The 21,896-nt window shown below is 36.5% G+C and overlaps 2 protein-coding genes and 2 pseudogenes across 3 annotated transcripts; 1 reads left to right on the top strand and 3 right to left on the bottom strand.

The window, feature by feature from the left end:
• LOC135150351 ((+)-delta-cadinene synthase isozyme C2-like) lies at positions 1 to 2,439 on the bottom strand (annotated as a pseudogene).
• Positions 2,440 to 3,120: 681 nt separating this feature from the next.
• On the bottom strand, positions 3,121 to 4,641 carry LOC108208206 (oxoglutarate-dependent flavonoid 7-O-demethylase 1). Its single transcript, XM_017378709.2, has 4 exons — positions 4,302 to 4,641; positions 3,972 to 4,219; positions 3,549 to 3,873; positions 3,121 to 3,482 (listed from the first exon to the last, which is right to left on the bottom strand). Exons 1-4 carry the CDS (start codon positions 4,548 to 4,550, stop codon positions 3,240 to 3,242), a joined length of 1,065 nt encoding a protein of 354 aa, XP_017234198.2. The 5' UTR covers positions 4,551 to 4,641; the 3' UTR covers positions 3,121 to 3,239.
• A 7,917-nt stretch (positions 4,642 to 12,558) lies between these two features.
• On the top strand, positions 12,559 to 15,853 carry LOC108208753 (probable disease resistance RPP8-like protein 2; annotated as a pseudogene).
• A 1,852-nt stretch (positions 15,854 to 17,705) lies between these two features.
• LOC108205749 (putative disease resistance protein At1g50180) lies at positions 17,706 to 21,015 on the bottom strand. Of its 2 annotated transcripts, XM_064086415.1 has the most exons (3): positions 19,860 to 21,015; positions 18,848 to 19,734; positions 18,532 to 18,725 (listed from the first exon to the last, which is right to left on the bottom strand). In XM_064086415.1, the coding sequence occupies exons 1-3, from the start codon at positions 20,959 to 20,961 to the stop codon at positions 18,675 to 18,677; spliced, it is 2,040 nt and encodes a 679-aa protein (XP_063942485.1). In that variant the 5' UTR covers positions 20,962 to 21,015; the 3' UTR covers positions 18,532 to 18,674. The 2 variants fall into 2 exon arrangements, with proteins under 2 accessions (XP_017231292.1, XP_063942485.1); XM_017375803.2 differs by having other exon boundaries at positions 17,706 to 19,734.
• Positions 21,016 to 21,896: the final 881 nt, after the last annotated feature.

Below are 21,896 nucleotides of genomic sequence, written 5' to 3'. Positions count from 1 at the left end.
TTAGGCTTCAAATGATCTTCGGGATGGTTCAGTTCTGTAGCACATTTTAGAGTGATCTGGAAGTCCATCGATGCTGTCAACATCTAACCTGTAACACATAGCTCTTGAAATGATTTAACATGGGATTTTTTTTAAGTCCATTAAGCTTGGAATTTTTCTCCCCATCTGATAATACATGGACATTAATACATTGCGGATCTGTTTATTACCTTTCTATGGGCTCTGGTATATGCATTCAGTCATTGTGCCATATGCATCATAGAGATCATCAGAAATTGATACTGCTACAAGCACTTTTGTGTACATTATTTGGGCCAGTGCATAGCAAGGTTCAAATGAATTGGCCACAGCCCAAAAGTATCCTTCAACTATCCTACTCCGAAACTGGGGAAGTTTCGATTCAAAATCAGTATCAGCCCACCACCTGCAATATTTCAAAGGGAATCTAATCTCAACATCAAATGATAAAGATTCCTGCTTATACAACATTTGCAGCAGATTGTAATCTACTTCCGCAAACTTGATAAGCACATTGTTCCTTGATAGACTGTCCTCGTAGAAATAGATAAAATGCTTAGGTTCGATTCTCAGGATGCCCTTGTGGAGGGGCTGTTCCAAGGCATGCTTCACCTATTTAGCTAATGAACCAGAATCTGAGGACTTTGCAATAGACTTGAGGTGACAAGTTGTGAAATCAAGAGCCTTGTCTAACACAACTTCTCTGTTAGTTCTCAGATGTGCTGCTTCATACAAGCTTGGTAAAGCCAAAGGGTCTTTTGTAATCGATTCACTGAACTTTCAATCAAGTTCTTTGTACCTGTTGAAGATCTCTGATCAATCAGATAGAACAATATTTAGTGCGCGTTTTTTGAGTTCATTAAAAGCTCAAGATTTATAACTTGCAACTTCAAAATTTTGGAACAATAAAACATGTCCATCTCTGTTTTAGTATTTTTTTCAAGGTGCATGGATGGAAAAGATTCACCTCCTTGTCCAAATTAAATTTTAATTGCATCAACACTCAAGTTATAAACATTTGCAATATTCAATATCTGTTCTGGATTACCTGATGTGACGCTATAACCAGGGGCGGATCTAGCGCACAAACTTTAGGGGGCATCAAGCAAACTTACGGAAACACCTATTTATTTTTAAATTTTGCAAAATTTAGAATGATGAAAAAATGTAAAAAGAAATTTAGGGGGGACACGTGCCCCGTGCCTCTTCCTAGATCCGCCCCTGGTTATAACCATGCTGTCTAAAAATCTCAAGCATAGTTCCGTAGTGAATTGATCATACTTTTCATAAGTTTCAAGATTTGCATGAGATTCATGAATCTCTGCTAACAGGTCCTCAATGTAACTGGAAAAATGGTAGCCGACTCCAAAGCGTTCTATTGTATTGATCAGAATCAGTTTATATGTCTAATTTTCGACAGCAGATGCCAGCATTTTCCTTACCTCAATTTTCAGTGCATCATGTTCTTCTGAGTACACTTCCCATAACTATACATGCACGCCGAATTTGAAGGTTTTATACATGTTAGCCAGCATGAAGCACTAAACTTAACGACAATTGAATAGAGAAATTACAGTACCTAATTAGTACCTCGAAATCTCTGGAAATGGAAGTGAAATACTTGGCAAGGGAGATTAGCCTAGTTTTTTTATAAATTAAACTTAACCATTGAGATTCCATTCGGATGAAATAATAAACAAATTTACATTCTTGAACCAAACAAAATTTACCTCAGAGCATCTCCACTGGTATAATGGTTGGCATTCTTGAAAACTGTTGTTGCATCACTGTCGTCTATTCATTTTAAATTCTAGTTTTTTCCCTTCATCTCTAGCAGACCTCAAAGATGCCTGCATCTATGGTTTCACAATATTAAGTTTTATGTAGGCAATTGAGAAATTTCATATTCCGACCACCAGACCAACAAAAGGTATCTAGTTAAGTGTTACAACTATAAAACTGAATGTTGTGCTAATTTCACAGAATTTCCATGAAATTTGAATATTCTTTTTGATGGGATTCTGATTAATGCAGAGCTTTCGGTACTTCATAATTTAAGGTCTTTTATTGTGAAGTGATCATTAAATGGTGCATTAGTCATCTCCATGAAACTAAGTTTATAATCTGCTAATAAGCATTTCTGTCATATGTGTGCAGTGCCCGAAGTCATCCTAAGAATCTGCAGAATGCTCCTTCCCATTCACATTTTTCGGATTATATGGGATTAGTACTCTATTCTTCCGAATATAAAAAAAAAGAAAATACTCTTTAACAAGCCAACATTATAAAAATCACACGAAATCTTTCACTACCTGTGATTGGATGTAGTGTGCAAAGTCCATTTCATCTCACTATCCTTAGAGAACCTTCCTCGTACGTAACAGAGTTAATTAAATGATCAAGTTGTAAACCATCACCCATTAGGCCTTTTTTATACAAACATTTCATCATTCATACTGTCTGGTACTTAACATCATTAGCCTTTTCGTTGTTTGAATTCCTTATGATACTGGAAAAAGTTGTCAATTGTTGTTATCCTGTCTATCTGGCTGATGAATCTACATATGATTTGGCTAGAAAATTTGGCTCCTGTGAAACTCGTTCGTAGGAGAAGCAGATGTACGAAATTTGATTATTAGGCACATTTTTTCAGTTTTAAACGAATAAATGAAATATATGCTTCTCTAAGTTACCTAATCTTGACTATGAGTTGTAAAACACAGTTCCTGTGTGCTTACTGTTCTAATCACTGTTCTCGTATTCAGAAGTAAATTATATACATAATTTGAGAAATACGTGGAGTTGCTAATTCATTTTATCATTGTTGAGAAAAATTATTGTTCAGCTCTAAGCTCATTAGTTACTACGGTTTTTCTATGGTGTGCCCATGGGCACATACTAAGCACTAAAATCTATGAACTTGGATGGTTTTGATTGGTTTACACTTTTTAATAATGGTGGACCCCCTACATTTACAACAACCACATCAATCAAAACCATTCAAATTTATAGATTTTAGTGCTTAGCATGTGCAGATTACAAGATCTCTACCTTTGACTACATTTGTTAATGCCGCGTGAAGCTTGAGTGGAACATGGGAAATTGCGTAAAGCTTATTACAATCTGTTGCAAAGACAATAAGTCTGTTTACATTGTGGAAATTGCAGCAGATTCTTTGTTAGCAATATGTAGGAAATTGCAGGTTTATTCACTGAAGAAGTTTATATTCGTAGAGTGTCTAGATAACATCTCCCAGCAAGCTTCTGTGCAAAATATCCTTTGTAAAAATCTGCAGCGCCAATCCTTTTAAACTTTGCAGGAGCTTGGGACGAGAGTTGGCTTGGTGCAGGACCGAATTCTGCATCTACCTTGGGGTTTAAAAATGTAGCAATCGACATTCTCTCCTTCACTGAGTTGACTACTCCTCTGTGCTCAATGCTACGATAAGTTCCATTAGTTACAACCTACAGATTAAGTCATGTTAGTCCATCCATTTACCAGCAATAAAAATTTGAAATAGTTAATTTTACCTCCAGAACATCTCCGATGTTAATAACAAAGGCAGAAGGCAACGGTTTTATTGGAATCCAAGTACCGTCCTTTCTAATCTGTAGGCCGTCAATTTCATTCAGTTGAAAAAGGATAGTGAAGCCAGTAGCATCGCTGTGGGGCGTGAGCCCTATAACCTGTTCCGGTTGAGGGCATGGAGGATAGTAGTTCATCCTCATTGATTGCATCCCTTCTTCAAAGAGAACTTCCATTTCCTCAGGATTCATTTGAAGAGCTTTGGCCATTAGATTGAGAATATTCATGGCTAGGCTTTTCAATTCCACCGCGTAATCCTCTATTACATTTCTGCATATTTGGTATGGTTTGATGCATGTCGGTTGCTTCATACAGGAGGTAGGAGAAATTACTGCAAAAGCCTTTATAAAAGATAAATATTTTGTTACCTGAATGAATGAGGTAGTTGTGGCAATAAGTGCGGTTTCCTGAGATCAGTAGGAAGGGTGATCATGTAGATCATATCAGCCCAATCAAGCTTTTGCTCCTCCGAGACAACGAAGGCTTGTCCATATCCCTCTATATCTCCATCCAGTTGACCAAACTTTCTCTTCTCTTCAAGTGGCAGCTTAAAGAACTCTACGACCTCTGTTTTCACTTTCTCCAGTAATGAATCGCTAACACCATGGTTTATTAACTACAAAGACGCGTTGTAATCTAGTTTTTTTTTATCAAGTAGCATCCTATAAAAAAATAAATTAATCTTAAACATAGTGTACCTGAAAGAATCCCCACTCTTTGCATGCTTGGTGAAATTTATTGAGCTCAGCGTCCATTAAATCTCCATGAAGTAAGATCTCCATATCAATCACAGGGACTTCAGGTAGATTTGTCGAACTGAGAATTACAGGATCTTGATCAGAATGAATGTATCGTGATGGAACTGTGGCAGATTTTTCCTTGGCCAGTTCTTGTACTGAAGGTACCTGGAGAGACCTACCTAGTTTATCTACTTTCGATGCTTCCATTCTTTCTATCAACTGCTATGACCGCTTTCTTTCTTACTTCCTCGTGTAGCTTGGTATCTTAACAATATGTACCTGCAATGCGCAATCTGAATCGAATATATACACAGGGTCTCGTTCTATTAAAAATTGGAAATTGGTGATTTTAACTGTTGAACTTAGTTTTATATATTCATTTTAAGATTAAAATTATTGAAAACAAATTTACGTCTCCTTTGAACAATTCAAAGTACACCCTGGAGTTGGGCAATTTTAAATTATAACTACAGATTGATAAGCACAGTCAACATATATCTTGTCTAATGAGATTAACTTCATATTCATAATCTGATTGATTAGAGATGTCATCTCTGGAGAGTTCAACTGAGCACGGTGGAGATGATAATGATCAAGCATCATCTCAACCAAAGATCCTAAGTGATGAAAAAATTGATCCGATGGCCAATAGTTTGAAGCCAGAGAAAGATGATACAGAACAGGAAATGTCAGAAACTAAACTGACAAATCAAGTAGTCGAGCCAATGAGCAGAGGTGATGATAAAGAGACGGAAACATTAGAAGAAAATGCAGTGAGGCCTGGTGAACTGAAGACTACGACTAAAGGAGTACCAGATGATGTAAGGAACCTGACTAGAGATGGTTCAATAAATCCATTACCAGAAGTAACAGTATGCTGCCTCTGCTGTACGGTTTTCTCTGGAGCATGTGCATTTCTGCTGTGTCTTCCTTGCTTGGCTGTTGCCATGGTTTGGAGGTGCATTGTGTGATTTGTTTGATTGTGCTAGCAATTATTGTATTTCGTTCTAGAGCTTAAGCTTCTATGCTCTTGTTTGACAACTTTCAGTGCAAGTATTTCTAATCTGATTGATTATTTCCATAACAAAAGATATTTCCTTGAATTAGCATTTTTATTATTCTATGTTCAATTATTGAATGCAAGGATGGTATTCTGAAACAATTTGTTCAAGCGAAACCACAAAATTTAACCAGGGCTCTGCACCTTTTTCTTATCTTGGGCTTATACAAAGGATGGGGATCCTTTGCCTCTTTAATCTCTGATGTAGAGCGTATTGTTGGTATACTAAGCGGCCTTAATCCTTTATAGTATCGTATAAGTAGTTGCTGCAATTCGACTATTTGAGCCCAGAACACACTTACTTGACAAATTAATTGATCATGAATAAATTCTTGAAGATGAAGAGCATAGTAAATCCAATCTTTTTATCAGTGCACAGAATGGATTTCAATGATAATATCTGCATGTCTACTCTTCCCCCTTCCCGTGGCCAAATTTACTTCTCTGTAATAATGTGGGTGTCAATGTGTAGGAATCAGCTGCAATATTCACATTCTGAACTTTATATCTGATTTACTGTTTTTCTGGTAATTTTCACAAGCGCGTCTTACAGTTGCAGCATAAACTTTTATACAAGGAAAAAAATATTGTTTCCAAATAAATTTTCCAGTTTGATCACATTGTAAAATTTTATGACAAAACTGGATTGAAAGAATCTGATACACGTATTTTATGTGATAGTAGCTGAGCAAGTAAGCATTTTATAATTGATTTGTTTAAGCATGGATTAAAAGAATCTGATACACTTGACATCTAATTAGTCTTCAATAACAATCCAAACGATTAAATATATTTTAAATTATAGGTAATTTCCTGATAGTTGCCAATGACCTCTTGGTCTAATGGCCTAACCCTCGCTCTCTTTACGGTTGTCAAGGGTTCAGTGTTGAATAATATATGATACCAGGACTTCCTCTAACACCTTAGAGTTTAGAATAATATGCCATCATTACATCAAAAATCCCGTAAGTCAACTGAGATAACTACTCTCCAGGTCCTTTACGTTTCGAGTACATTGTGTTTCTGTCAGAGAAGAAGATATAAGATTTCCAATGGCAGAAGCAATTTTGTCAACTGTTGCTGCAAGGCTGAGTCATTTATGAACTGAAGAAGCTCATCATGTTCATGGAACAAAAGATAAAATTCAGCAAGTGGTGATCAAGCTCACGTGGATGCGGACCTGTAAACTACCAATCTGAACAGAAATTATATATAAAAAAAAAGACAAATTGTCAACAACTGTATTATATATAGTGCAAAAAAGCCTCACGTCAATCTCATCTAACAACCTTCTTCCTCCAGTTCGTTAATTAACAGACTTGTAAATTTTATTAGTAAGGAACTTCAGATTACTGCGGTTGTTAGCTTTTTTTCGTTGGACCTGATGCTCCTCTAATTGTGCATCTGACAAACAGCTCGATTGTTAATAGATTACGAACTCTATATTTTATTCCGATTTTTTTAGTAATAAAAGTTGATTATTCGCTGTAACAAGACTAAATATGTAACTAAAATGTATTAAAACGAGACGTCGTACCCTGAACAATTTAAAGCACACCCTGGAGCTTAGCTAGCAACTATATAAATGGTTCACAATGTTTATTACTACAAACTCTTCAGGTTTTCTCCTCCGCTTAGCTTCACTAGATTTTCTAAAAATTTAAAATGTCGTCTCTAGAGAGTTCAACCGAGCAAAATGCAGATAATACGAATCAAGCATCATCTCAATCAAAGATCATTACTAATGAAGTACTTATCGACCCGGTTGCTCAGAGTTTGGATCAAGTGAAGGATGAAACTAAATTGGCGAATCAAGTCGTCGGGCCAATGAGCAGAGATAATGAGAAAGAGACAGAAACTTTAAAAAAAGATGCAGTGAAGACTAAGACTGCAGGAGTATCAGAAGACGTGAAGAACCTGACTAGAGATTATTCAGGATTGACCGGAACATATGAAGGATTGTGCTTCATATGTTGTGTTTGGTGTGGGTATCTACTGTGTTTTCCTTGTGCGCAGTGCTATCGGTTCTGTGAGTCCAAATTTCGGTCTGATAATCGATCAGAGTCTGCTTGATTTCTTTGCAGAACAGAACTTACATATTCTTCTTTAAGCTTAGAAAATTGTTATTGGCTTCTGTTTGATCATCAGGTTAATGTTATTGGCTTCTGTCTGATCATCAGGTTAATGACTGTAACTCTAATTGTTATTTTTTTTAAAAGAATCGTAACTACGACTTGAAATTATTACACGGAACAATTAAGCATATAATTTACGACGGAAATAAAATGTCTCTTACCATAACTATGCATTTTATGGCGGAAATCAAAATTCTCTTATCATAACTATGCATAATTAGTGTCTATATTATGTCTTCATCCATAATATTGGTAATTATTTGATTTATATATAATAATATTAAAATAAAGAAAACCTTTTTTGAGCTTATTATTTTGTCGGGAATATTTTTATTTTGGAGTGGATGTAATAGTTTCAACAAATAGGTAATTAGGATTAGGGACAATTATAAAACCATCCAAACCGCCTAAAATGTCCGGCTCCGCAGCACAAGACGTGATTTTTAATTTTCATTGTGCTGTTGTACGTGTTTTGAACTATTCACAAACCACGCGGTGCGGTGCTGTAAGAGATTTGAAATAAACTAGTGCGGTTCAAACCGCACCGTAATATAATAACATATCTAAATTTATGTTATTCATTTTTCTGGTGTGATTTACTCGGTTTTTATGCTAGCTAGCACGGTGGTTGCGATTTGAACATTCAACTAATCCGCATATGTGGTTGGGTTTGCTATTTTAAACAACAATCGTAGCGTCCGCACCGTGATCACCCTAATTAGGATATCGAATTGTAAATATCCTATATCTTGACGATTAATCAAGTGAAGTGAAGAATTATAAGGATATAATTTTATTGATGGGATAGTCGTTATATTACAAAATACTAATTACCAACATGCAAGTATTTTCATAATAGTATAATAATAATTGTTCTTAAATAATAAAATTATATAATGATGATTAAATTTTGGTACTGGTATTTCATATTTCTATTCCACTAAAAATGAGTTTCGCTTATCAACAAAGGGTATAGTTTTGTTATAAGTGCATCATACAACAGTAGGCCTGTAAACGGATCGGATTTGGATCGGATCTAACTGAATCCATATCCCAGTCCATTTGATTTTATCGTATTCGGATCGCATCGGATCAGGAGTCGGATATATTACAAGTCAATCCATATCCGGTCCATTCGGATCGTAAATAATCGGATCGGAGATCCGATCCACTAAAATTTATGAAATGTGGACAATGTATAAACCTTCCATAAAGAAAAAGGAATATTTTCTAGCTATATTAATTCATGAATTTTAACTTAACAAGTACAAAAAGGAACTCATAAAGCAATAAAATAAAGTCTGCAGTTTCATGATATTAACAAAAATGTAACTGAAATTTTTGTTGGCTGTTCCTATAAAACCTTCAACATAGTATGTATCAAATAAATAGAAAAATAATAAATAAATTGCTTGATATTATATTTAGGGTTTTGTCATTTATTATTAGAAATTTTATTTTATATGTAATATATAAATATAATATAATATATTTTATTGTAATGCAATATAATATAACATATATAATATAGCTAAGCATGGTTGAATCGGATCGTTAACACATCAGATTTGACCATATCCATATCTATTTTTTATCGGATCGGATTATTAGCAGATCGGTTTTTTTAATAAGTATCCATATCCATATATTTAACTACGGATCGAATCGGATGAGATCGGATATCCGGTCCATTTACAGACCTATATAGCTGCAACTAACTTTTATACAAGAAAAAATATATTGTTCTCCAAATAAATTTTCATGTTTGATTACGTTGTAAAATTTTATGGTAACAAATTATAACTGTTTGTTCACTAATATTGGAAATGGACCAAGTCATATGTTTTTAGACGAGCCTTGGTTGCTGAAATGATTTTCTTTGGTAACTTATATTCTGTGATAGTAGCTGAGCAGGTAAGCATTTTATAATTGATTTGTTTAAGCATGAATTAAAAGAATCTGGTACACTTTGACATTCAAGTAGTCTTCAATAACAATAATTATTCTAAAAAAATAGGTAATTTCCTGAAAGTTTCCGATGACCTCTTGGTCTAATGGTCTAACTTTTACTTTTTTTACCGGTTGTCGAGGGTTCAATGTTGTGGCATCATTACATCAAAAAATTTGTAAGTCAACTATGATAAGTTGATAACTACTATCCAGGGCCTTTACGTTTCGACTACATTGTCTTTCGGTCAGAGAAGAAGATATAGCCCCTGTTTGGGGGAGAGAAGTAGGAGCAACTTATTGCTCCTGCTTTTCTTGACCCGTTTGTGTAAAGAAGTAAGAAGTCGTGAGAAAGAAGTTGGAAGTAAGAAATGCTAGCTTCTCTTTACAACTTCAACATATTTTCCACACACTTTAACAACTTATAACAATTAATTTACTTCTCACTTCTACTACTGTACTTTATCTTAAGTAAGAAGTCACTTCTTTTAAGCTAACCCAAACAACCACATAGTATTTACAATGGCAGAAGCAATATTGTCAACTGGTTGCAGCAAGGCCGAGTCATTTATTAATCAAAGAAGCTCATCATCGTCATGGAGTAAAAGATAAAATCCAGCAAGTGGTGACCAAGCTCGTGTGGATGCTGACCTGTAAACTACGAATCTGAACAAAAATTATGATAATAAACAAAGACAAATTGTCAACAACTATGTTATATACACAGCAAAGAGCCTCGCCTGACGCCTCAATCTCATTAAACAACCTTCTTCCTACAGTTCGTTAATTTACAGACTTATACACATTATTAGTAAGGAACGTCAGATAACAGCGGTCGTTAGCTTGTTCTCATTGGACGTGGTGCTTCTCTAATTGTGCATCTGACAAACAGCTCAATTGTTAATAGAGTACGAGCTCTATATTTTATTCTGATTTCTATTAGTAATAATAACTGATCATACGTACGCTGTAGCAAGACGAAATATGTAACTTAAATGTATTAAAAAAGGACGTCGTTTGAGCACTAGAAACAAAGTGCGTATACTCTGAACAATTCAAAGTACCCCTGTACCTTAGCTACCTATTATATAAAGTGATGGTTTACAATGTTAATTACTACAAAACTTGCAGGATTTCTCCTCCGATTAGCTTTACTAAATTTTCTAAAACTTTAAAATGTCATCTCTGGAGAGTTCAACCGTGCAAAATTCAGATGATACTAATCAAGCATCATCTCAACCAAAGATCATTACTAATGAAGTACTTATCGACCCGGTTGCTCAGAGTATGGAACAAGAGAACGATGAAACTAAATTGGCGAATCAAGTCGTGGAGCCAATGAGCAGAGATAATGAGAAAGAGACGGAAACTCTCGAAGAAAATGCAGTGAAGACTAAGACTACTGGAGTAGCAAAAGATGTGAAGTCCCTCACTAGAGATGATACAGGATTGGGATTTATAGGAATCTCACTGTGCTTCATGTGTTGTGTTTGCTGTGGGTATGTACTGTGTTTTCCTTGTGTGCAGTGCTTTCGGTTCTGTGGGTCCAAATTTCAGTCTGATAATCGGTCAGATCAGTCTGGTTGATTTCTTTTCCGAACAGGGTTTAAATATTCTTGTTTAAGCTTAGGAAATTGTTATCGCCTTCTGTTTGATCATCAGGTTTAATTTCACTGTTGTCTAAGTTTAATATCAGAATGATTGTAACTGTAATTCATTCTTATGGAAAAGATGGTAACAGTGACTTGAAAATAATTCACCACAAAAAAAAACAAAATTTTCTTTTTTCTTTTACACCCCCGTAAGTACATAATTTACAACGGAAATCCAAATTTTCTTTTTTCTTTTACATATTTTTTGTTAAACCGGTATCCGAGCCAACTTGCGCGCACCTTGACTAATCCAATTAGACATACTAGCACACTCATACCGCCGAGTATGGTGGTCCGCTTACTCCCGAAATGCCTAGGGAATCGAATTCGTAACCTAAAAGTAACTGTCTATATTCAACAAATCAAAATTTTCTTATTATTCAACAAATCAAAATTTTCTCACCATAACTGTGCATAATTAACGTCTACATTCTGTCTTCATCCATGAGATTGGTAATTAGTAAATTTGTATATAATAATGATATGAAGATAAAACCTTCTTTGAATTCATCATTTTGTCAGGAATAAAAATATATTGTTTATGTTATAAAAATATATGAGTTTGTTTAGGTATATATGTAGTTTAACTCGGTGGTTTAGACCAAGAACAGAACCAGAATACATGCTATCTTCTCTTCCAGTAAATGTTTATTGCGTTTGCACGATTAATTTCTGAATGAATGGAATTGTAAGTCATGATCTATGCTATTGACCTTAAGAAGTGATAGGACCGAGTCGCTAGAAGTTAATAAAGTGTTTGAAAAAGAAGTAGAAGTTGCGACAAAAAAACTAGCATGCATTCTCAACTTCATAAAAATGTTTCCACTTATTTACAAACGGGTTAGGAAAAGATGAAGCTAGAAACAAGAAACAACTTATGCTTCTCTTAAACAAACCGATGCTAAATAATAGCATAAGCTATCATCACAATTCGAAAAAAACAAAATAAAAGAGTGATAATATCTCAAACAACCATCATTCATAGTACTCCCTCCGGCCCTTTGATATGTATACGTTTGGATTGGACACGGAGACTAAGAAAAGTGTATAAAGTAATATAAAGTGAGAGGAAAGAGAAGGAAAAGTGAGTAAAGTGATGGGACCCATCAATATATAATTGATAGATTTGTAAAAGTGGATGAAAGTAGTGGGTGGTTGGGATTTTTATATTATAAAAGATTACCATTTTGGGAAGGTTTTGTAATGTATAGAATTGAATGAGACATCCAAAAAAGGAAACTGTATAGAAATCAGAGGGACGGAGGGAGTATTTCATTTTGTGGAGCAGTGGCAGTATACTACACAAAGTCCACTTTCACGTCCATCTCACTAGCAATAATGCCCCTCTACTTGTGGATCTCACATATTTTATTATTGCAACCAGCTCCATTTTTTGCTGTAATTATCAACTTCAATGCCTGTCTGTAAGTACGTAGATAGGGGCATTTTTTAGTATGAATTATTAATGACTTATATCACACGGAGTTTTAATGAAGAATTCCTTTTAAGTAAATTTCCTGCAAAATCTTGAATAATTCTTCATAGCAATAGCAAACGACATTTCTGTGAAATTAGAAGAAAACTTAAGGATTGCAAATGGCGGAAGCAATTGTGTCCATCGTCGTGGGAAGGCTCACTGATTTATTGGACGAAGAAGCTCATCTTCTTGACGGAGTAAAAATTGAAATTCAACAAGTGGTGTCCGAGCTCATTCGGATGAAGACATTCTTACCGCATGCGGTTTCCAGGATACATGTAGATGATATCCGCATTTTGCTTGCGGACGTTCGAGAGCTTGCCTATGATGCTGAGAATGTCGTTGAAAGTTTTCTGGTCACTTCCTCCTCCGCAAGAAGTAGAACGAAAAAAATTAAAATTTTACGAACAAAGATGTCACTCATCTTTGATCGTTTTGGCAAATATAATATCAGGTCTACTTTAAAATCCGAGGAATCGAAAAATTCTAAAAATTCTCCACATGCAACATCCGAAAAGCTAGAGCGGTTTTACTCTCATACTATTTTTGAACCGGACATATTTATTGGAGTTCATGGAGTCGTTGATAGTTTGATTGGGCATTTGGTTGACGGAGGTGATGATTGTTACCCGCTTATTTCTATTTGCGGGATGGGAGGTTTGGGCAAGACAACTCTCGCTCAAAAAATCTACAATCATTCCACAATAAAGAATCACTTTGCGGGTTTAGCTTGGGTTTCCATATCGCAGAAGTGGCAAACAAAGAACGTGTTGCGACGAATTCTTATTTGTCTCACCCCGGAGAAGGAAAAGGAAATTCTTGGTTTTGATGAGGCCAAGCTAGTGAAGAATCTGATACAAGTTCAGGAAAGGAAAAAATGCTTGATAGTCCTTGATGACATTTGGACAAAAGATGCCTGGGATTTGATAAAAGGGGCCTTCACTGCTGAAAAATGCTTAAGCAAATTAATGCTCACAAGTCGCAACGTTGATGTTCCTAAGTATGTACATCCGAAAGGATTTGTTCACGAACCAGGTTGTCTAGATGCAGAACAAAGTTGGGAGCTACTTCGGTTCAAAGCACTTCCTAAAGGAGGAGATGCTCTAGGTAAATTTATTGTGTTTCATCTACTTGATCCTATGAACTGATTTATAAGCATATAAATTAAAAGTTACATTCTATGAAATCAAATGAATTTTTCTGAAATTATGATTTATGATTCCTGATTTTTGTTACAGATATTACTAGAGACGTTAAAAGGATGGAAGAAATGGGGAGAGAAATGGTTGAATATTGTGCGGGTCTTCCACTAGCTATAGTGATGTTGGGGGGAATTCTCGTGACAAAACCTTCCTTGATAGAGTGGGAGAAGGTATATCGTGATACGATGTTGTCTCTAGAAAGGGGCAAAGAACTGGGAGAAGTTTATCAACATCAATTACACGAGGTTTTAGTTTGGAGTTACAATGACTTGCCTCCTCAACTGAAGCCGTGCTTTCTTTATTTAGGTAAATTTAACGAAGATGAATGGATAGAAGTAGAGACTTTATATCAGTTATGGATCGCAGAAGGAATGGTACTGTCAAGTGACAAAAAGAATGGAGAAACAGTGATGCAAGTGGCTGAATCTTACTTGGGGGAACTGGTCCATAGAAGTATGGTTCAAGTGAAATATAAGGATATCGAGTCATCGCTTACAAAGTTTAAGTCTTGTTCTCTTCATGATCTTATGAGAGACCTCTCTCTAAGCCAAGCGAAAGAGGAGGATTTATACAAAGTCATTGATCTTCGTGAAAAAAATCATTCTCATTTAAATGCTTCTGTGGGCTCGAGGGCTGCTGCCACTAAACAGCTTGTTGTTTATTTTGACGAGGAACATACAAGCAAACAATAGCAAATCCCTCCTTTGGCAAGAAAGCCAATCAGCAACGATATCGTTCAATGTTACTATTCAACGAGTTTAAGACCAGAAGTGTGCCACCAGTGTTGTCGTCAGATGTTGCTAATTTTAGGCTACTAAGAGTGTTTGCTTTGGAAGAAGTCCAGTTTGATAAACAAACTGTTTCTGGTACCCTTTTCCGTATTAATCTGGGCAGAGTATTAGGCAGCCTTGTTTACTTGCGGTACCTGAGTGTAAGGAAGACTAATTTATTGCTTTTGCCATCGATACAGAATCTGGTGCTCCTCCAAACACTCAAATTAGACGTACGGAATGATATACTTTTCCCACCATGGCTGTCAAGAAATATTATGGGCAAGCTGGGACGTCTGCGCCATTTGTATCTACCAGATTGGAAAGTTCACAGCCTGGGGAAAAATTCAAAGATGCGCTTTCATGGCTTGAACAAGTTGGAGACACTGGAGAACGTGAATACTCAATGGTGCGAGGTTAAGGATCTGCCCAAATTAACCGGTCTTCAGAAACTGACCTTAAGAGTAGATGATAGTTATGATGATGTGGAGGAGGTGATGAAATGCTTAACAGCTATAGCCTTGTCATCGACTTCATGTCTCCAGTACTTGGTCCTTACTATCAGTCAATGTGATCTAGGGTCGCGAAATGGTCCAGACATCTTGAGGAAGTTGTTGTCAGATCATAGATACAACCTTCAGGAATTAAAAGTAATTGGCCAACTGCCAGAGCTGGCTCAATTATTCGAGCAGCAACAACTTCACGACGCTCCTATTGATCTGTCCTTAATTCATATCACGCGCTTACATCTGATGCTGTCATTCCTAGAAGAAGATCCAATGCCAGTGCTGGAGAAGATTCATACATTGCGGGAGCTACTAATACACAGAAAAGCATTCATGGGGCGTGAACTGGTGTGTTCAGCCACGGGTTTCCCAAAACTTACCCGTCTTGTACTGAGGAATCTTCCCAACTTGGTGAAATGGAGGGTGGAGGAGCACAGCATGCCTGTTCTGTCACATTTGATGATTAGAAACTGTCTGAAGCTTAAGGAGCTTCCAAAAGGAATCAAGTTTCTCCACTCCCTGGAAGAATTACGAGTTGAAGTGATGCCCCCAGATTTCTATGAAAGGCTTAAAGTGGTAAATGGTGCCAAGTATTCCATAGTTGTCGACATTGATTAAACTGTTGTGCTCTGAGATTGCATCCTGTTACAATTTTTTTCTGTAGTTTGGTCTTGACATATGTTTCCAATTACAGAACAGTTCAAATGGTGGAACGTTACACTTTCACTACCATAAACAACTATGCAATAGTCTTGACGCCACTTGTCTAAAGATGGAACTTTACTCGCTTAATATTTGTCTTTTTTGCAGAAGCTGGTTAATGAATTCTATTTAAATTAGCCATTGAGAAAAAACAGATTTCGACCTATCAACTTCGGCTCGGTTTGTAATTGCTGTAGTTTTTTTTTTTGCTAAGTAAATAATTTTATAGATCAAAGATGATTACAAGATAAGGGAAAGTCCCATCATAAACAACTATGCAATAGTATATGTTGCACAGTATTTAAAGGCGGTACATGCTCCAAGATTTAAATTAACTAAATCTAAATATGACTAGTTACAAGAATAACAGGGAATTCAAGGCTAAGGCTAATCAAGTACAGAAGCTACAATAGGATTTTTCAGGATTTCTCTGTGGAATGCAGGTGAGGAATGCATTTTTTTTTCTCTTATTCTACATCTGATATTGATGATTAAGCTCGAGGGGTTGCAACGCATATTTCGGTGGATTTTTGTTTCTTTCAGTCCACCAGATTGCATAGAAGGCAGCAGAAAGATAGAATAGAAATGTCCTTTACCAAGCCATGGTGGCAGATGATATAAACCATGCCTCTTTGAAATCATTGCAGTCCAGATTGACAACCCCAGGGCATGCAAGAAATATGATATGAAAATAGTGGCAATTAACAAATAAGTGAGAATGTGATTCGAGATGAGTAGCACAGAGAATACAAATAAAATCAGTGTTCATCCCAAAGTGCTGCATTCCGTCTTTAGTGAGAAGCATTTCCTAAAATATAAGCCAACAAGTGATAGCACATCTAGGAACACAGAACTTATGCCATATGAAATCAAGTCGCAGATGTGGTTGTTTATTATGGACAATAGTCCTATATATGACAGATATAGTGAAGCTGCATCAAGGTTCCATAACATTTTATCAGAGCCACAAGGTGTGATTGAGCTGCATAAATTTCGAAGTTCTATGACAGATAAGTAGTTGCTATATATCACCCAAATCCCACTAGCCATTGTCAAGCAGAAAATTAACCTCCTCAAGATTATAATATTTAAGGGTTGGCCTGAGGTTATCATCAAACTGGTTAATCAGAGGGTGTTTTTACACCAGGGTCATGCGAAAGAGAGAAGGCACAGTGACAACCAACTTTATAATGGATGTGTTGAAGGGCAAGGGGCCTGATCTGGAGCATTTTTTGCCAGCACCATGAGCACTTTGAAGGAATAGAGGCAGTCTAGAATCTCTTCCTTCACAGCTCATAAGTATATAACCAATCAATCCATAAAGAAGGGACTTTCTTAACTATTCTCCATACTTGAAAGATCACTGATGCATCATTCCATTTGGAAATATTTTTAAAGCCCAACACCCTTCCAATTTTTGATAGCAACAATGCTTCCAAGCAACTTTATGCATGCAGGTTCCTGGATTTACACCCTTCCATAAGAATAGAGATAACAAACTTTGAATTTTCTTTATCACAGTATTAGGAAGGAAGACACAGGAAACACACAACTATTGTATACTAGATAGCACAAATTTGATTAATTGCATTCTGCCAGCCTGACTGAGGAACTTTTGAGGGTCAAAGATCAATTTTCTTGCAAAGTTTAGCGAGCAGAGGTGCACAATGTCTTGAAAGCAGTGGGATAGATATTAAAGGAATGCCCATGTAAATGAAAGGAAAAGTTCCTTAATTAATATCTCAAATTTAGAGCAAAATCTTTAAATTGGGTAGAAACATTTCAAAAGAAGCAGTTGCACTTATCAGTATTTAACTTCAGACCAGTTATGCTGGAAAACATTTGAATTCCGTCCATCAAGAGGCTGAGGGACTCACAATCACCTTTGCAGAAAGAAGAAGATCATATGCAAACGCCAGATGGGTCAGATTTATTTTTATACGCGATAAGTTGTAAACACCAAAACAATTATCCAAATACATCAAATATTAAAAGTCACTTCTAACTAACTTTCCATGTATAAGAAATAAGTACTTATTCTAAATCAAGGCAGACGATGGCCCTTTACTTCGAAGAATGAGGGAAGGTATGTGAGCAACTTTGTAAAACTCAGGTCCTTGTTCTCCGTTTACCTTGCGGACCTTATCACAGAAATCTAAAGGCATTGAGAGTAAAGCCAAAGTTTGAAGGGAACTGAGAGACATTAGTCCATCTGGAAGCTCCTCCATCTTAGAACATCCAAAAATCGTCAACTGAGATAGAAAGGGCATGCTTCCTTTCTCCACCCTCCATTTTACAAAGTTGGGGAGGAACTCAAGTAAAAGATCAGTAAGTTTTGGAAAACCCGTGGCTGAGCATACCATTTCCTCCCCCATAAATGTGAATCCATTCAAATGGAGTTCACGCAGTGTAGAAATCTTCTCAAGTACTGGCATCGGGTCTTCTTTTAGGCACGAGTCCCATAATGTTAAGCGGGTGATACGAATTACAGATACATCCATATGAGTATGAAGAAGTTGTTGTGGTTGCTGCTCAAGTAATAGAGCCAACTCTGGGAGCTTGCCAGCTATTTCTAATTTTTGAAGGTTGAAATTATAATTCCACAACAACTTTCTCAACATATCTTTACTATTATCTAATGTTTGGTTATGTGTAGAAATAAAAAGTTCCAAGTACTGGAGACATGAAGATGATGACAAAGCTAGAGCTGCCAAATTTTCCATCATCTCTTCCATATCGTCACAGATAGCTATGACTTTTAGTTTCTGGAGACGGATTAATGCCACCAGATCCTTAACCTCACACCAAACAGTGTCAAAATTGGCTAGTGTCTCCAACTGGCTCAAACCATTAAACCGTAGCTTGGACTTCTTGCTTGTGCTATGAACTCCTTGTGATGGTAGATACAAATGTCGCAGACGTCCCAACATACTAAGAATATTCATAGACAGCCATGGTGGAAAATAAATATCAAACTGTTTATCAAATATCAGAGTTTCTAGTAGCCTCAACTTTTGTATAGATGGAAAAATTGACAACCGAACATCACTTACCTTGAGATATCTCAAGTAAACAAGGGTACCTAGTACTTTTCCAAGATTAATTCCAGAAGGGGAACAGCAAATATACATATCAGCAGCAACTTCTAAGGATAAAACTCGTAGACGTCTGAAATTGGCAATACGTGACCCAAGTGCTGGCGGCAAACTTCGTGTTCCTAACTCATTGAATAGTGACACTGATCGATACTTTTGCTGATTAAATTTCTTACTAAAGTAAGGATGACTTCTTTTACCTCTATACCCATCATCAAAATGAACTACAAGCTGTCGAGTATTAGAGGGCTTGAAATCTGCCAAAGGACTAAGGTGAAAATCCTTTTTTTCACGAAGATCAATCACTTTGAAAAACTCTTCCGCTTCTGCTTGGGATATGGATAGGTCTCTCATAAGGTCATGAAGAGAACAGGATTTGAAATTTATAAATGATTTCTCATTGTTAAACTTCACTTGAACCATACTCCTGTGAACCAGTTCTCCCAGATAAGATTCAGCTACTTGCATCATTGTTTCCCCTTCTCTTTTGTCGCTGGATAGGACCATCCCTTCCGCGATCCATAACTGATACAAAGTCTCTGCATCTATACTTTCATCTTCACTATATTTTCCTAAATATAGAAAGCATAATTTCAGCTGAGGGGGTAAGTCATTGTAACTCCAATTCAAAACGTAAAGTAATTGACTTTGATATTTTTTTCCCAATCCAGCTTCCCCGCTCTTCAGGGATAAGAGACTATCATTATACACCTTCTCCCACTCTATCAACGAAGGTTTTGTCACAAGAATTCCTCCCAAAGTGACTATAGCAAGTGGAAGACCGCCACAGTTTTTGACCAATTCTCTTCCCAGTTCTTCCATCCTTTTAACATCTCTAGTAATGTCTGTAACACATAAAAGTTACCAATGTACACATACACATAATTTTAACAGAATTAAGATAACCACTTCTAGAATTGTTTTCTTTAAATGTATTCGGCTTCAAGAATTGACTTAATAAATTACATACCTAGACAATCTCCTCCTTTAGGAAGTGCTCTCAACCCAAGTAGCTCCCAACTTTGGTCTGGGCTTAGAAGTACTGGTCGGTGAATGAATCCATTAGGATTTGCGTGCTCAGCAACATCCACATTACGGCTTGTAAGCATTAATCTGCTCCTCGACTTTCCAGCTGGAAATGCTTCTTTTAAAGAATCCCAAGCATCAATTGACCATATGTCATCCAGGACAATCAAGCAATTTTTGCTCTGTTGGATCTGCAGCATATTCTCTACCAGCTTGTCCTTGTCAAAATTGAGGATTTCATTTCTTCTCTCCGGGACAAGACCTATCAGAATCCGCTGCAACACTTGTTTTCTTTGCCACTTCTGCGAAATGGAAACCCAGGCTAAACCCCCAAAGTAAGTCTTGATGGTGGAATGATGGTATATTTTTTCCGCGAGAGTTGTCTTACCCAGACCTCCCATACCACATATAGAGATCAGCCGATAAGCATCTTCACTTTCATTCACCAAATGTCCCACCAAGCGATCAACGTCTTCCTGAAATCCAACAAATATTTCTGGCTCACGAGTCGCGTAAGAGTAAAATCGCTTGAGAGTCCCCGATGCTCCATACGAAGAATCCGATGGTTCCGAAGATTCTGATGTTGATTTAACACGATATTCAACAAAACAATCGAAAATGCGAGACATCTTCATTTCTATCTCTTCGATCTTTTTCGAGTACTTGATTGCTTGCCTTGTCCTGTTTCTTTCACTAGCCGAATAAGCTTTGAGAAGAAAAGTTTCGACAACATGTTCAGCATCATAGGCCAGCTCTCGTACCTCCCCAAGCAAAACGCGGATTTTTTCCTCATCTATCCTCGAATCCGCGTCTCTTAAAAATGTCTTCATCCTCATGAGCTCATTCACCGCTTGTTGAATTTCGTCTCTTAGTCCATGAAGAAATTGAGCTTCTTCTGTCAGTAAATCAGTGAGCCTTCCAACCACAATCGACACGACTGCTTCAGCCATCTCAATTTTTTTAATTTGTATATTCTTTAAGAGAAACCAAGCACAAGTGTAGTTTAAATGTGAAGGGCCTGGAGTGTTGAGATGATCTAAGAGCATCTCCGAGAGACTCGAGGAGGCAGAGGAAAAATGTTGCTCCAAGAGACTCTTAAGAGCAAGTCCAATGCTAGATGTTATATATCTACTGCTATTGCTATAATATAGCACCAAAAAGTGTTTTTTGATGCTAAAATAAAACTTGCACTCCAATGCTAAGTTTTGTAACTAGTTTCAAATTTAACCTAACTCATTAACTTTTACCTAACTTCTATAAATTTTATTAAATATCTCTACAAATATATAACCAAGGATGATGTGGCAACATTCCTTTGGAGTTGAGTTTTTTTACTTTTGATGCTATAATATAGCAATAGAACCAAGTATAGCATTGCATTGGAGTTGCTCTAAGTGACTTTTAAATCACTAAGAGCCTCTTGTTTCTCTCTCCTCTCTCCTCAAAGTTAAGAGCCACCACATTGCTTCTAACTTATTTTTTCACAATAAAAAAATCATTCCCTCCAATTCACCCCATCTTTCCATCTCTTTTGTTATAGTGGAGCCCAATATATGAATAAAATATGAAATAGAGAAGAGATGTCGAGAGTATTGTTGGAGTTTACACTCTTAACTTTGTCCTAAATTGCTAAGAGCCACATTTTTTATATTATATTTAGGAGCCAACAAGGAGGCTCTTGGAGATGCTCTAATATACTCACTTCGTCCCACCAGGTTCTTTACAGTTTCCTTTTTGGGATGTCCCATCCAATTCTTTACATTCCAAAACCCACCAAAAATAGTCAATGGGTCCCACCACTTCCCAACTTTCCTTCATTTTTCACACTACTTTTACTCCCTTCTCACACTACTTTTACTCCACTATCTCTCTTTTATTAATTAAAAATTGACGGGTCCCACCACTTCATCCACTTTTCTTCTTCTTTTCCACTACTTTATACATATTTCTTAACCTCCGTGCTCAAACCAAACGTAAAAAA

This window comes from Daucus carota, chromosome 2 (assembly GCF_001625215.2).
Source record: "Daucus carota subsp. sativus chromosome 2, DH1 v3.0, whole genome shotgun sequence".
NCBI classification, from domain to species: domain Eukaryota; kingdom Viridiplantae; phylum Streptophyta; class Magnoliopsida; order Apiales; family Apiaceae; genus Daucus; species Daucus carota.
Note: the sequence above shows the minus strand (reverse complement) of the source record. Positions and strands in the feature narration are given on the sequence as shown.

Bases quoted from the DNA above. Each gene is read 5' to 3' on its own strand.
- LOC108208206 (XM_017378709.2), bottom strand. From the start codon at position 4,550: ATGGAAGCATCGAAAGTAGATAAACTAGGTAGGTCTCTCCAGGTACCT. The intron at 4,220-4,301 runs GTACACTATGTT...GCGTCTTTGTAG, and splicing joins AAGAGTGGGGATTCTTTCAG to TTAATAAACCATGGTGTTAG. The intron at 3,483-3,548 runs GTAAAATTAACT...CTTAATCTGTAG, and splicing joins ACATCGGAGATGTTCTGGAG to GTTGTAACTAATGGAACTTA.
- LOC108205749 (XM_017375803.2), bottom strand. From the start codon at position 20,961: ATGCTCTTAGATCATCTCAACACTCCAGGCCCTTCACATTTAAACTAC. The intron at 19,735-19,859 runs GTATGTAATTTA...TATGTGTTACAG, and splicing joins TAAAGGAGGAGATTGTCTAG to ACATTACTAGAGATGTTAAA.